Source organism: Anopheles arabiensis, chromosome 3 (assembly GCF_016920715.1).
Source record: "Anopheles arabiensis isolate DONGOLA chromosome 3, AaraD3, whole genome shotgun sequence".
Taxonomy (NCBI): Eukaryota; Metazoa; Arthropoda; class Insecta; order Diptera; family Culicidae; genus Anopheles; species Anopheles arabiensis.
This window is the reverse complement of record NC_053518.1, coordinates 45,160,563-45,175,514: the sequence shown is the minus strand read 5'-3', so window position 1 is coordinate 45,175,514 and position 14,952 is coordinate 45,160,563. Positions and strand designations below refer to the sequence as shown.

The 14,952-nt window shown below is 50.0% G+C and overlaps 2 protein-coding genes across 4 annotated transcripts in view; both read left to right on the top strand.

Annotated features, from left to right (window-relative positions):
• The first annotated feature begins 6,567 nt into the window (after nt 1-6,567).
• On the top strand, nt 6,568-11,852 carry LOC120902591 (tubulin glycylase 3A). 3 transcript variants are annotated; one of them, XM_040311446.1, is made up of 4 exons: nt 6,568-6,746; nt 7,200-9,375; nt 9,992-10,504; nt 10,655-11,852. In XM_040311446.1, the coding sequence occupies exons 2-4, from the start codon at nt 7,863-7,865 to the stop codon at nt 11,827-11,829; spliced, it is 3,201 nt and encodes a 1,066-aa protein (XP_040167380.1). In that variant the 5' UTR covers nt 6,568-6,746; nt 7,200-7,862; the 3' UTR covers nt 11,830-11,852. The 3 variants fall into 3 exon arrangements, with proteins under 3 accessions (XP_040167380.1, XP_040167379.1, XP_040167378.1); XM_040311445.1 differs by having other exon boundaries at nt 6,568-6,757; XM_040311444.1 differs by having other exon boundaries at nt 6,568-9,375.
• Nucleotides 11,853-12,285: 433 nt separating this feature from the next.
• LOC120902592 (tubulin glycylase 3B) overlaps nt 12,286-14,952 on the top strand; it is a 10,479-nt gene continuing 7,812 nt past the window's right edge. The window contains exon 1 of the mRNA XM_040311448.1: nt 12,286-14,097. Coding sequence (XP_040167382.1) covers nt 12,738-14,097 — 1,360 coding nt within the window. The 5' untranslated portion in view covers nt 12,286-12,737. The remainder of the gene's footprint in view (nt 14,098-14,952) is intronic.

The following is a 14,952-nucleotide window of genomic DNA, read 5'->3' as shown; positions in this document are numbered from 1 at the left end:
AATTTTCCTAATCCTAGTTTCCTTATGCCCTATGTTCTTATGATGAATACCCCTACCCTTATTTTAATGTGACTTCTATGCCCAAGCACTTTACGCGCGCATCCTAATTACTAACACTACTTAAACTACTAATCGCACTAGCTGTCCTAATCTTTAAAGTGGGCATGGCCTTCCTATCTAATCCTATGCTATAGTTCATCCTACTTCCGAATTCATCCTAGTTCTTAACCGTAGAGTTGGCAACCAGATTTACACACGTAAGTTGGCAACCGGCATACCCGGGTATTCCACACGTTTTGATGCAAAAAATTAACGATTTTCATAGGTAAACAATGCTTTCTATATTCTAATGCTGTAAGCAAGTAATGCCGACCATATATTCTCTTTTATTTCATTTATTCATTAAGTTTTTTCATTTTATCATAAAAATCGGTCAAATTGAAATTTGGAATCGCTTGAATTTGACTCGAAAATAAGCACAATACGAGAAGAGGAAGAAGAGAACGTCATTCTCCATACAAAATGTATGGAATACCCGGGTATGCTGGTTGCCAACTTACGTGGTAAAGTTTAAAAAAAATCAAAATAAAATATTTACTGACTGTTTAAAATTACAATTTATGCACCAAAAAATCAGAAATTAAAAGTTGGGAGGCTACGGAAAATTTCAGGTCAATAAAAGCAATGAATCAAAAGTTCAGTTCAGTTTAAATCAGTTTAAAGTTAAAAAAAACCCCGGGTATCCGGTTGCCAACTTAAAGGTTAATCCTAATTAGTTCATTTGTTAGTTCATTGCCATTTTTAGAATTCCACCTAGTTCATTTCTGTCGGCGACAATAAGAGCCACCTCGTATGTCATGCTTTAAAGCTATAAAGTTCCATCAAGTTCGGCGCACCTTCTTAATAGTTAATAGTTTCGCTAAGTACTTCTTATCTCTTAATCAGCCACAAAGTACGATATTGGCACAAATTTTTCGTTAAACAGCCTCAAATCAGCTATAGAGTTCGAGTTGGCTATTTGGAACGGACCTACACGCAAGTTTTACCAAGCGATAGCGGGACACCGAAACAACGTTATGGCTGGTATCATTGAATCCGTTCGTAGGGGGAACGTACGGCGATGACATGAAATTCTAGGGATGGTAACACATTTCTTTAGCCCGGTCTTACAATGCCGCAGTAAATAACTGTAGCAACTATCTAGTAAAGGCACTCCCCGATATAAGCTATTAATGTGGACCGGGAGCAATAGCGTATCTCGAATATTAGCGTAAGTCGAATTTCGAGGTTTTCAGTCAAATTATAGCAATTTTTTGTATAATTTTGAATGAAATTGTAGGTTTTTAGTCACTAAATTAGTTATTTGATCTGATTTCAACTGAAGATTACTAATGTTATGTTTGATACTTTTGCTTTTATTCAAACACTTAAAACGTACATAATAAATAATATACACAATACACTTTATAATAACAATTGCGATGGGCCGCGCGCCAGCCACACCGAGCGCCCCTGCCGAGAGCTCCTGCTCGATCGGCCTTCGTACACACTCTAATCGTGCGCTCGGCACATACTAAGCCTTGCGCTTAATGTGTGTGACAGTGTGCGTGACACACTGTCGTCCCCCTGGACGTTGACCGGTGGCAGCGCAACTGCCACGGCAAGTCCAGGGGTCGGCACGGCTGCCCACAACAACTAATTTGTACCTTTTAAAATGGTTTTTAACATTTAACATTTGATGTGTGAAATCAGTACAATTTGCTCCAAGAAATGTCAAATTTAGAAAAAAGCGTATAGCAAAATCGCGTATATCGTGTAGGGCATATTTCGGGAAATACCTGTACGTTAGGAAATTGAGTGTCGGGACGTACGCCACCGCTACGAACGGATTCAAAACTACCAGCCTATACCTAAGGTTACCTGCTGTCGCAACAAGGATGGAGATCTGGTCAGTAACCAGCCAGAGATCCTCTCGCGGTGTGCTCAGTACTTTGATGAACTACTCAATGACCAGTTCAACTAACAGATAGAGGCTCCACTAGCTAATAGTGTCATGCTACTGCCACCTAGCGAATCTTGGAGAAGATGGCATAATTGACTTCAAAGCTGTATATGGGGGCCTTCACGATTCTAGTTAGTTTTTTGTATGGAGTTTGACAGTTGGAGGCTGAAATCATGTAAACAATCCATACAAAACCACACAAAAAACTAGCCAGCGATTTTCAGTCTAGAAATTTTTAGCCTAAATGCTAGATTTAGATTCGAGTACCTGCTCGAAAACACGGGTTTGTTTACATTTATCCCAAGGTGCATTAAAGAAATCAGGTGATCGAATCTGGAATCAAAGTGTATGTAGTCCAGGTGGTCTCATAGCATTTTTTATAACCAAATTTGAATATCACTTTTTAACAGAACGAGTGAAAACTTTTGCTCCAACGAGCTTTCTGGAGGCTTGACGAATACTCAAAACACTCTTACAATATTCATTCAGAAGCAGAAGCGATAAAAATCAGCCTTCTAAATTCATACACCTTGGGATAAGCCCACCTGTATATTATACTCACTTAGATAGCTGCTCGAAAACTGCTATACAATGTAAACAGCTGACAGGCTGAAATTTCAGCCTACGAGCTTCAAACGGAAAGGGCCCCTATGATAGCATAGACAGAGTAAAACTATACGACGCTATGAGCTCTTTTGGAATCCCGACCAAACTGATAAGGCAAATTAGAATGACAATAACCCACGTCACTTGCCAGGTGAAGGTGGATGGACATCTCTCAGGCCTTTTGCTATCATCAAAGGTCTGAACGAGCTTGCTTGTCATCTATTCAACTTAGCGCTAGAGAGAACCATCGGGATTCGAGTGTGGAGACTTCGGGAACCATTTTTTATGACCCAGATCCTGGCATACGCGGATGATATATGATGTCTATATCATCTGCGGCACTCCTATGTAGCAGAAGCCTTCCAAGGGCTTGAGCAGGCGACAAAGAGCCAACAATTCTCCAGGATGTTCGGTCCCTGGCTGCAGACACCCGATCTCCGAGTGGTCTCTCTTCACCTGATCCAGCCATCGAATTCGCTGTGCTCTTCTGCGAACTGGAGATTGCTGTCGAACACCTTCATGGTTGGGCATGAGTCCGGCATCCTCATGACATGCCCCATCCATCGTATCCTGCCACATATTCCACATTTTGTGAGGTCTCATAGTCTTTTGGATCTCAACAGTCGGTAAAACCCGTAGTATGCACGATTCCCCTGCAAAATGCGTTTCCGGATTTCGCTGCTGATGTCGTTGTCCGAAGTAACGACCGTCCCAAGATAGCAGAACTCGTTTACTATCTCGAAATTGTCGCCATCAACTAATACACTGCTTCCCAGATGGTCTGAGTCTCCGACAAGCAGGTACTTCGTCTTCGTCGCATTGATTCTCTATCCAATTCTTGCTGCTTCGCGTTTGAGTCGGGTGTATGCCTCACACACCTTTGCTGTTGTCTTGCCGATGATGTTCGAACGATTCCGACATCAAGTTCGACACTCTCTCCTTGCATTGCACCCTGTTCATGTTGACCTCTAACAGCCGGATCAACATCCCTGGGAAGTGGTACCGCTGCATGATGCTCCATAGCTCCATCCAGTCTGTGGTGTCGTAGGCCGCCTTGAAGTCGATGAACAGGTGGTGCGAAAGAAACTGGCCTCACGGCACTTCTGGAGGATCTGCAGCAGAGTGAAAATTTGGTCGATGGTGGATTTGCCTCCAACAAACCCAACTTGGTAGCTGTCGACTAATTTAGTAGCAAGGGACACAAGTCTGCTGAAAAGGATCTGGGACAGGATCTTGTGGGCGGCATTGAGAACAGTGATGGCACGAATAATTCGAGCATTACAGCCTGTCACCCTGTCTGAAGGGTCCTTGACCCCGTATGTATGGAGGGACAATGGATGAGCCGTTATAACGACGTACTATACAAGATGTACGGTAATCTCACCGTCGTACATTAAGGCCGGGATAACCGATTGGCAGAAGAAGGCGCGAGTCCGTGAGCGGTTTCGTGCACTCCTGATGCAGACCAAGACCGCAAAGCGGTTGTAGCGCCGGATAAGTAAGTAACTTAAATAAATTAGTGTAAGCTAAGTAAGTAGCTATTAACACTAGCTATAGGTTGAGTAACCAGTTTGCCTCAATATGCTATACTTGGCTGCGGTCAGTGTTGGATTACGCTTCTGTAGTATGGTGCTCTACAGCATCTCGCCCGTTTGGAGTCGACCCTACACAAACTCTCCCGGTTTGATTTGCGTTCTTCTTCTTCTTTGGCACAACAACCGTAGCCGATCAAGGCCTGTCTGTACTCATGTCGGGAATGTTGTTAAGTCTTTCGAGTTGTCGACTGTACCACCAGACCGGTTCTTAGTCGATTTTCGCTTCTAGTGCGTCCAAATTAGTGATGGGCGGGTCGACCCGAACCTATCGGGTCGGAGCCATCCGTAAGCGACCCGGAGTCGTTCGGGTCGACCCGAAAGGTACAAGTAGGTTCAGTGGGTGCAACGACTCCGGTAGGTGCGAGAAAGCATTAGCGACTCCGACCCGTTGGTGCAGCGAGTTCGGGTCGGGTCGGATTGAACCTATCTTGACCCGACCCGACCCGAACTCGTCGCACCAACGGGTCGGAGTCGCTTATGCTTTCTCGCACCGACTGATCTATCGGGTCGATCCGAACTCGCTGCACCCTCGGTTCAAACTGAACCTACCGTGACCCGACCCGACCCGAACTCGTTGCACCAACGGGTCGGAGTCGCATATGCTTTCTCACACCTACTGATCTTTCGGGTCGACCCGAACTCATTGCATCCGCGGGTCGGATTTGATTCCGACTCCGACCTAGCGCACCCGCTGCACCCACGTGTCGGAATCGATTCCGACTAGCTTGCACCCGACTCCTGATCGGATCGTGAAATGAATCGTATGACCCAACACTAGTCCAAATTAGGACAGTAGGTCGGAACAGTAGGTTCAGTCAGAACTAGTGATGGGCAAAGCGGCTCCAAAGCCGGAGCCGGCTCCGACCGTTGGAGCGGAGCCATTGGTGCGGAGCCGGCTCCGGAACGGTGAGCCCGAAGCCGGCCCACAGCCGTTGGAACGGAGCCGTGAATGCAGAGCCGTTAGTACGAAGCCGGCTACGGAGCCGTTGGTGCAGAGCCGTTGGTGCGGAGCCGGTTCCGGAGCTGTCGGACCGGAGCCGGCTACGGAGCCGTTGGTGCAGAGCCGGCTCCGGGAAAAAGTCGGAGCCGGCTCCAAAGCCGTTAGTCCGGGGCCAGCTCCGGAGCCGTTGGTGTGCTCCGAAACGCCCATCATTAGACAGAACGCTAGGTGCATTTAAAGCGTAGGTTGAGTCGGAATGGTACATTGGGTAGGAATATTTGAAAGCAATATTGCGAACGGTAACGGAAATTTACAGGGTTTGCCAAGAGTTTTCATAGTTGTGGGACACTTTCTTGACTCTTTCTTCTCGGAAATGAACTTTAAATGGTAATTAACTTTGAATGCCTATTTGGTCAGGCTCCTTGGAAATTCCAATTGGATTTGTCTAGCAAGGGTGCTGTTACGAACAGAATTGAGCGGCACTGACAGTGTAGGATGGCTAGAGCTATGCCATAGGTTTGAGAGATAGGAAGCGTGAAATATTACCGAAGGATAATCGGCCAAAACGATAGAAAAAAGGTTTGATGGAAACGGAATGGCGGTAAACCAAAAGATTATAAATAGGAGCGAATGCTATACGAACGTTCTTTTCGGATCGAATCTCTGGGTAAATAGATTTTAATTTTGGCGCTCGCCTCAAGCTGCCTAAAATAAGTCTACGGCTTGCAGAAGTTTCAACAACATCCGAAAGCAGTTATAACAGGTGCTATAGAGTTCAATTCCCAATACATTAAGTTTATTTCGCGTAAGAAGGAGACAATAAAGTGTCCCACAGCTATGACAACTCCTGGAAAACCCTGTAATGCCGTTCGTTCGGAATGTTTGCCCACAAATATGTACAATATGTATTGTATTTTAAAAACAAACCAATCCTTTCACGGATCACGTTTGTTTACGTCACGAACAACAAGTGGTCCGCGGACCATGGGCCGAGTTCACTTGACTATTGGTTTCGTCAGAATGACTATCGACATAGGAGAGGGGTAAAACGGTATGGATAAACGCCGATGAATATGCATATTTGAGAAATGTTTTAAAAATTACTTCATGGATTAGAGGGATGTTAAGAAAAAACAGATAATTGCTTGATATATAATAAATTGCGGTGGAATTTCAAGCTTTAACCATCTTTTTTGTCAACATAAAAAAAACGATACACTACACATGGTATGGTGAATGGAATTGTTCCCTCGAATCGGCTTTTCATTCGGTACCTTTCGGTCTACCCAACCCGACTGGCTGTTACCTTCGTGTCCTTGCGCGAGCCTTCCAAAACACTACTTTCCACGGCTTCCACGGACTCAGCAAGGTATAAAAAGGGACCAAACATTCCCGGAAGCTTTCAGTATTAGTGCCAACGCGAACCCACGCGGAACGGTCCCGGAAGAAAAGCACGTGGCCCGGTGGCACTAACTTTACTACCGTTCTTCTGGCACGCCCCCTGGCTAAACCGGAAACATGTGGACAGCAACGAAGTGAATTTGAATACGATTGTGGGGGTGTGTGAGCATGTGTGGGTGTTTTAGTGAACTTTCGTGTTGGTGTGAGTAAGAGGTGTGAAATAGTGATGTGGATGGGGTTTTGTGTGGAGGAGGGGGGTATTTGATTTCTTAGCGATTCAAACCGGGACAGGGGGTCTTATTTGCGCTTGGTGTTGTGTCGGAACGTACCGTCGGAAATAACGAGACACAGAGACAAACAACACCCAAGCCTGAACATGTGCTTGTTTCTCCGTGCACATACGTGGGAGGGTAGCTGCAAATAGGGGCATTAGTAGTGGGTGCAATAGTGATAGTCGCAGCAGGTTCTGCTCATCCATGGCTAACTGTGATCCGCGTGGAAGTTGTGCGAGAGTTGGTGGGTGCTTGCTTAGTATTGCGTTCGATGCTTAGCTGCTTAGTGTGTGTGTGTGTGCGGAATGCGAACATCACGTTACGGTCCCTGGCTTAAACGTTTATCCTTTTCTGTTCCGCCCTAAACCTCCAACGATGCCCAGTATATCTGGCGTTCTGTACGAGGCCTGTGTAGGTTGCAGACAGGAGAAAGAGAAGTGAAAGGACTGCAGCAACTAACAAGAAAGCAGCAGCAGCAGCAGTAGCGTGTTGATAGTGTTTGATTAGAGGCGAAACAAAGTGGCAAAGCGAGAGCGCGAGCGCGGATACTAGTGCGATACTTATGCGGGAATGGCAAGGGAACTACAACTGCCAGAATAATGTTGATGCTAACCCACATTGGCCCGAAACCGGGCCAAACTAGACCAGCTGTGTGGGCCCCGTCCTTAGCTCTGGTGCTCGGTGCTACACCGAGGCAATGAGGTTTATTCGGGGGAAGAAAGGAAGGCAAGCAGCCGACGTCGCGGTATGATCGTCAATTTTTGGCGGAATGACACAGTTCCGTGGCTGAGTGCACGACGAGCCAGCCTACCGAGTGATGTTGTGATTGAGGCTCACAAATATCCGTAGTGTTATTGTGCAGCGAATTGCCTCTCTCTTTGTCTCTCTCTCTCTGTTCGGGGACTACGGGTAGTCTGCGCTGTGCCCGATCCGCACAGTTCAATGGAAGGCTCCAAAGTGGGAGGAACAGTGCCATCTGCTTGAGGCTTGAAACAACCGTCCGGATTTGCCGCTTGAGAGTGGACGCTTCATTAACCGCCGGCGCCATGAGCATGGAAGATGAACTAAATAGCTGTAGCAGCAGTGATAGCGGTTCGAGTAACGAATGCCGAGTTAGCTGCAGCACCAGCAACGGCAGTGGCACGGGACGTAGCAGCATCAGCAGCAGCGGCGAAAGCACTCCCGCCACCAGCAATGACAGTGATAAGGCCAGTGATACTAGCAGCAGTAGTCTGTGTAGCAGTGAAACCGACAAGGATAACGAAAGTGATGCGGACAGAAGGAACGGTTCCCAGTCCGGCAGTGCGGCACACAAAAATGGCACAAGCGCAAAGGACGAAACGGGCAGCTGTCGGGTTGGCGACACCGATAAGGAGGCGGTGGTCGCGGCCGGTGGCAGCAGACCGACGACGACGACGGCAACGACAACCATCGGGAAAGTTATCGAGGGCAATTTGGGGCCGCTGACAGCGACGGTAAAGTTTATCAATCCGTACAAAAACAACTGGATCAATGCGGATCGATTGAACGAGCTGCGGAAGAAGGTGCAGGACGCGACCAAGCACCACCGCGTCTTTCTGCTGCGCGGCTCCTTCCACACCGTCCGGCGGGCGCTGGTCGAGCGGGGATGGGTCGAAAAGCTGGACGGGTTTCGCGTGAAAGCGCAAGCGTCCACCTCGTCGTCCGGCTTCATACTGGAGGATCTGGTGTCGCAGCTGCCGGAGCGCAAGCCGGGCGAGTCGCGCAAAAACCACATCGCCAAGTGCGAGCGCAGCATCATGTCGCGCTTTCTCGAGCACACGCCGATCGATTTCCTCTGGACGGCGCGGCGCGAGAAGGCGGACTGGCTCGATCTGACGAAAAACTCGTCGCTCATCATTAACCGCTTCGCCAAGGCGCCGTTCACTACGAAGGAAGGCCTCTGCTCGGCGCTGCACGATTTCCATTGGTTCTACGAGGAGGGCATGTCCGAGACCTACTTTCCCCGGTGCTACAACGTCTGGAACCCGGAGGAGTTGAACGAGTTCGTCGACAATTTCCGGCTGACGGCGTCGATGGGCCTGCTCAAGTGGCTCATCGAGCGGCACGGGACCGAGGGCGGGGGAGGCGGCCTCGACGCCATCATCGCAGACGATGGTAACGTGCCGAGCACGTGCATTACCTTTGCACTGACGCGCTGCAAGGAGTACCTGGACTACTGCCTGCACAACGACATCGACATCGAGGAGGACACGAAGGTGTGGGACCACGACTGGGACGTCTTCCTCACGCACCACTATCTGCTCACGCACGAGGACAACCGGATACAGCTGCTGAAGGAGGAGCGGGAAGCGGACGCGATCGAGCACTACCTGGCCGAGGCGAAGTCGGTGCTGGAGCAGATCAAGAACTACTGGCCGCAGTACGCACTGGACGGGTACCTGAACATCTGGATCGTCAAGCCGGGCAATAAGTGCCGCGGCCGGGGTATCCATCTGATGAACAACATCAAGCAAATCATTGCCATGGTGAATCCACCGATTGTCAGCAAAACGCGCTACGTGATACAGAAGTACATTGGTAAGTACAGCAGGACAGTGAAGGAATGCAATTGCCCACCCGGAAAGACACGCATTGGTATTGGTGGGCCAAAGGAACGTGGTTTGCACGCATTATTGGGCGCATGGTTGCCGTACTGGCGGCGACGGAACCAGCAGGCAAGCGTCGTGGAACGTTTCATAACGTGCTAGGGACAATGTTTTTTACCATAGAAACAACTTGGCGCTTGGCATTCAGCTGTTTTCCCTTGCAAAACTCCCTTTTTTCTCGGTCTTGGTACCGCGGCAGGGGCCAACATAGTGGAGTTATGCAGTTTTCATTCCTGTGCACTGCCTTCAGTGTTCGATCGGCCAAAGCAAAATGTAGTTTTTGTTCCTTTCCGTGTTCCGTGCGAGCAAGACAGTGTTTGCAGTTAGTGAGCAATAGTGTTTGGAAATTTGTTTAAAAAGCGTAGATTTTTGGGTTTTCGGGATGAATTAATTGATAAACATTTTAACATTTTCCACTAGCAGTGATCAGTAGCGTTTGCGAAGCAAAAAAACGGCCCCACCTTATATATTGCCGATATGATTTCAAGCCCCGTTTGTGTGGCCGGATCGCGCTGGTGCTGGTCGGTCCTTCCTTCCTTCCGTTTCAGAGCGACCACTCATAATTCACAACACCAAGTTTGACATACGGCAGTGGTTCATGATCACCAGCGTGCAGCCGCTCAACATCTGGTTCTACAAGGAAAGCTATCTACGCTTCAGCTCGCAGCAGTACAATCTGATGAACTACCACGAGTCGGTGCACCTGACGAACCATGCGATACAGAAAAAGTACCACAACGCGGTGCGGGACGAGCGGTTGCCGCACGAGAACATGTGGGACTGCCATACGTTTCAGGCCTACCTCCGGCAGATCGACAAGTACGAGATGTGGTCGGAGCGTATCTACCCCGGCATGCAGAAGGCAATCATTGGGTCGCTGCTGGCCTGCCAGGACAACATGGACCGGCGGCCGAACACGTTCGAGCTTTACGGGGCGGATTTCATGATCACCGAAGACTTCTATCCGTGGCTGATCGAGATCAACTCGAGTCCCGATCTGGCACCGAGCACGAGCGTTACTGCCCGGCTCTGTCCCCAGTGCGTGGAGGACACGATACGAGGTGAGACATCTTTGGTCGCTGCGTTCTTGGACAGCGCAGTTGGTGAATACATTCCATGTTTCTCTCTCTCTCTCTCTGTCTCTCTTCCATCTCTCTCTCCCTCTCTCACTCCTCCACCTCTCTCTCGCTGACCACTGTGGCTGACCACAGTGGTGATCGATCGGCGGACTGATTCGAACGCGCCGACCGGTTCGTTCGAGCTGATCTACAAACAGGTCATACCAAAGACGCCCGCCTACATGGGGCTCAATCTACAGCTCCGCGGTCACCGTATCACACCGAAAAGCTCCATCAAGAAGGACCGCTTGCGGATGCTGCCCCTGAAGCCGGTCCAGAATGTGCTGCAGGTGTCCCGGCTGGCGACGTCGGCGGCGGCTGCATCCGCTGTAAAGCAGTCCGCCTCGCCGGTCATAATGGATCTGATCGAGTGCATGCAGTTCCGGGACGGTAAGCCCGTGGACGACGCCGACTTGTCGCGCCACCATGGGCTGGTGCGGGGGACGGGCCCCTGTGGCGTTACCTCGGCCACACTGTACAAGCGGTCCAACTTTTCGCACAAGAGCCAAAACTTGCGGTACGACTTTGAGAAGAAAAAGTCGTACATCATCTCAAAGACGGGCGAGCTGTTCCGGCGGAATGGGACCGGCAGCGGCTCCAAGTACCTGACCGACGGCGACACGTACATAGACAGTGTGGAAGCCTGGGAGCGGGCTACGACTAGCTTCTTCCAGCATAATTTCTCCAACACGCTCAGTTCGCTCACCGTTAGCAACGCGCGAACCGGGTCGGAATTAGCGGACGAAGGACAATCTCGCCCGGCTCCCGGCGGCAGCAGCTCGGCGTCCGGTGGGGCAGGCAAGTGTACCATAAAAGTAACGGACTGCGATGACTGCAGCAGCAGCAGCAGCAATAGCAGTCAGTGCAACTCGGACTCGGAAAAGCGTACCGCCAGCGTGGAGAACCTTTCCACTGCCACCGCCCAGCATACGGGGCCATCATCCAGCGGCGGCTTCCCGACCGCTATCCGTTACGGCACGCGGCACACGACGGGGGGCCGCAGCAGCACCACGACCTCGAACAACTTCTACACGCTGGGCTTTAGTTTGCGAACGACAGCAAGACCACCGAAAGCCGTCGGTTCGAAGCAACCGGGCCACAAACTGCATCACGCACAATCAGCCGAGGACCTGCCAGCATCGTTCGCTGGGGAGCGTACGGCCGCCACGTCACCGTTGCACCATCGTTCCGGCACTGTCGGCGGTATGGTGGAGCCACCGTCTGCAGTCTCTGGACCCACCGTGGGCTCAACGTCCGGGGCTTTCTAGCAGCCGTGGAACACCGCCGCCCGCTGCTGGGGCGGAAGGAACGGTGATGCATTTTCTCAGCTACTGCTAAGGTCCAGCTTTGCACCACACACCGGCAAATCGTCCTTTTCCTCTTCCACCACCACCACCACTCACCTGATTCCACCAATCTACAGCTCCTGTTGCTCCTCGTCCTCCGCTTCCTCCTCCACACCGGCAAATGCCACCAACGCATCTTCCTTTCTTCCCGCCAGCTCGCTGCAATCTTCCCACCACTGGCACTCGCGCTGCAATCTTCCCATCACGCGCGGTCACTGCTTTATGGGCAGCGGCACCACCAGTAACCATGGTTACGGCATCAGCAAAGCTACGGCCACCTCTTCCACCGCCGCCGCTGCTGCTGCTGCTACAAGCAACGGCGTAGGCGCCGGCAGCCGCCACAGCAGCTACCATAGCAATAGTGTTGTAAAAAGTAGTAGACACCATGCAGCCACTCCCGCCACACGTTTCCACGAAACGCTTTTCCGTGTACCTCTGGTGAAAATTCAAGGTTCTTCCTTACTTAAACCAAATTGTTTTGTGTTTCAGTAGATTCTAGTGTACGTTTACTTGGTGTATAAGTGTGTGTGTTTATCCGGATTCCGTGGCAGCGGCAGCAGTAGTAGCAGCGGATAGTCTCGTTCGAAATCCGGAAATTGTAGGTCCAGTAGCGTCTCCTAGGAAAAGAACGTGTTTGTTGGTGGCTGGAGCGAAAGATAACATATTTAAATCTCTAAAGCCTTTAGTGTAGCTAAATTTACGAAACTCTCGTGTTCACTCGTGTTTACCTGCCCGGTGCGACGACTGCATTGCTTATCATTAACATAAAACGCCAGCTGTTAATTAGGAAAATTGAATCGCTCTAGTGCTAAACGAAGTAGCTAAATGAAATGCATCTAAAACTTAAATTTGTTACCAGTGATGTATGGGACAGTGATCCCGGTGTTGATCTAGCGGACATAACGCTAGAGCTGGGCGAGATCGATTATGGCCGGCAGCTCGACCAGCGGTTTGAACAGGCACCGGTACAGCTCACTAGACGATTTCTCAAAGGATTACCTGCGCTAGAGCCACCACCTTCCAATGCGCACAAGCGTCACCAATGCCCGGGTCCGGCTGGTGCTACTCCCGGTGATGATGATCGTCCCCTATCGCCACTCTCCCGACCATTTCCCCAGCCAAAGGCTAGTCAGCATGTGCACACCTTCCCGCGCATGGCGCCACGGTTGCAGCCCCCCGACGACGACGAAGACGCGAACCGCACGCCAAAGCACAAGTTTTTCCGCAACTATAGCTTCGATTTTCTCAAGCAAAAGCAGTTGAAGGCAAAGATTGCGTCGGCGGTGGAGAAGAAACACATCTTTTCGATCGTTGGCCACTATCCGGCACTGCGGAAAGCGCTCAAAACACGCCACTGGCTCGAAAAGCAAACCTTCCGGAGTGCGCTGCTGCGCGAACTCTCCCATCACGCGCTGCTGCAGAAGGCGTCGAACGGTAACGAGTACGAGGAAGCACTCGTGTCCAAGTACCTGAAGCCGTACCTGCCGTACTTTATCTGGCAGCATCGGAACATGCGCGACTGCAAGCAGGACCGCTTCTACGCACCGTACCGCAGCCGCATACACTACGAGCGGCCGTACGATTTTGCCGTGAAGGAGAACCTGATCCGCCTGATCAATGCGTCCCACTGGCATCAAGAGGAAGGGTTTGCCGAGCTGGACTACCCGCGCACCTATCTGCTCGATACGGAGGACATCATTACCAAGTTCCAGGAGGACTATCAGCTCACGATCGTGAGCAGCTTCCTGCACCACATGGCCAAGCATCTGGAGCACGCGTTCGACGACGAGGGCACGCTACCAACGGACGTGCTGACGACGGCAATGAAGTATCTGCGCTACTATCTCGGCTGTGCGCAACACGAGGACATCGATCATGAGGAGTTTTGCGAGCCGCTGCTAACGCCGGAGAACAGGCACGAGATGGAGCAGCTGCTGGCGGGCGAGGCCCAGTTCTGTAGCATACCCGGGTACGAGGTGCTCTCGCTGGTGGCGCAGGTGAAAAAGCTGGTGCACGAGGCGGCCAAAGTGTTTCCGGACATGAAGATCGACGGGATACGCAACATGTGGATACTGAAGCCCGGCAATCGGTGCCGCGGGCTGGGCATAATGCTTTTCAACGACGATCGCAAACTGCTCGAGCACGTGGACAGCAATCCGGACGTGAAGTACGTGGCGCAGAAGTACATCGGTGAGTGTTTTTGTCTTATTTTGTGTATATTGTTCAACAATATTTCGGGTCGGGTTTCTTCAATCCCAAAATGATATGAAATGATATAGGATATTACGTAAATTAGATTTTTCCCCTATACGTACGCCTATTTTTATACCAAACTTTTTTGAGACAGTCGCTCTCACAAAAGCATAAAAAGGCAATTTCGTCACATTAATCGTTCTTTTCGAAGTGCCTTTTTCCCCGTTCATTTCCTAATTGCTTTTCCCCGCGAGTCACCCTCCTCTGTCTTGTGGTTTGAAAGGGCAGCTTGAGCTGATTTCATTACCTGATTATCCTGGAGTTCCTGGAACGGGGGGACGGGAACTAATACGAGTTGGGTGTAATAGGCGCTGTTGTTTTGCCTGAATCGATCAGCAGGTGGATTCAATTGGTGGGAACAACGAGCTGGATTCGTCCTCCTAACTGTTGTCAACTCAACACAACCCACCCATAGAGCATGGTAAGGCGGGGTGGTGGGTACGGCAGGACTAAACATTAAATATCGTAATTCTGGCTTTGTTACAACAGGAAATCGACTAAATAAGGTTCTTCCTTGCTTTGAAAACCTAGTTTTCATCATCGTTTGTCATCCCTGCTACCTGTTACTTATTGTGGAAATGTAACCAAACCTCCACTCTTATCAAACTCAATAGAATATTGGCTTTTAGCAATCAACTATTTTGTCTGGCATCTATGCTAATCGTTTAATGAAAGTTTTTGCAGAATTATCACATAAAACCCTGGGCCGTTTTAAATTGCTTTGCAAACAAACATCAGGATTGTGTGTGTGTGTTTGTGTGGCCAACGGGAGCAAAAGAGATAGAGAAAATA

Coding starts and splice junctions, on each gene's coding strand:
- LOC120902591 (XM_040311446.1), top strand. CDS start 7,863: ATGAGCATGGAAGATGAACTAAATAGCTGTAGCAGCAGTGATAGCGGT. Junction 9,376..9,991: donor CGTGATACAGAAGTACATTG/GTAAGTACAGCA, acceptor CTTCCGTTTCAG/AGCGACCACTCATAATTCAC. Junction 10,505..10,654: donor CGTGGAGGACACGATACGAG/GTGAGACATCTT, acceptor GGCTGACCACAG/TGGTGATCGATCGGCGGACT.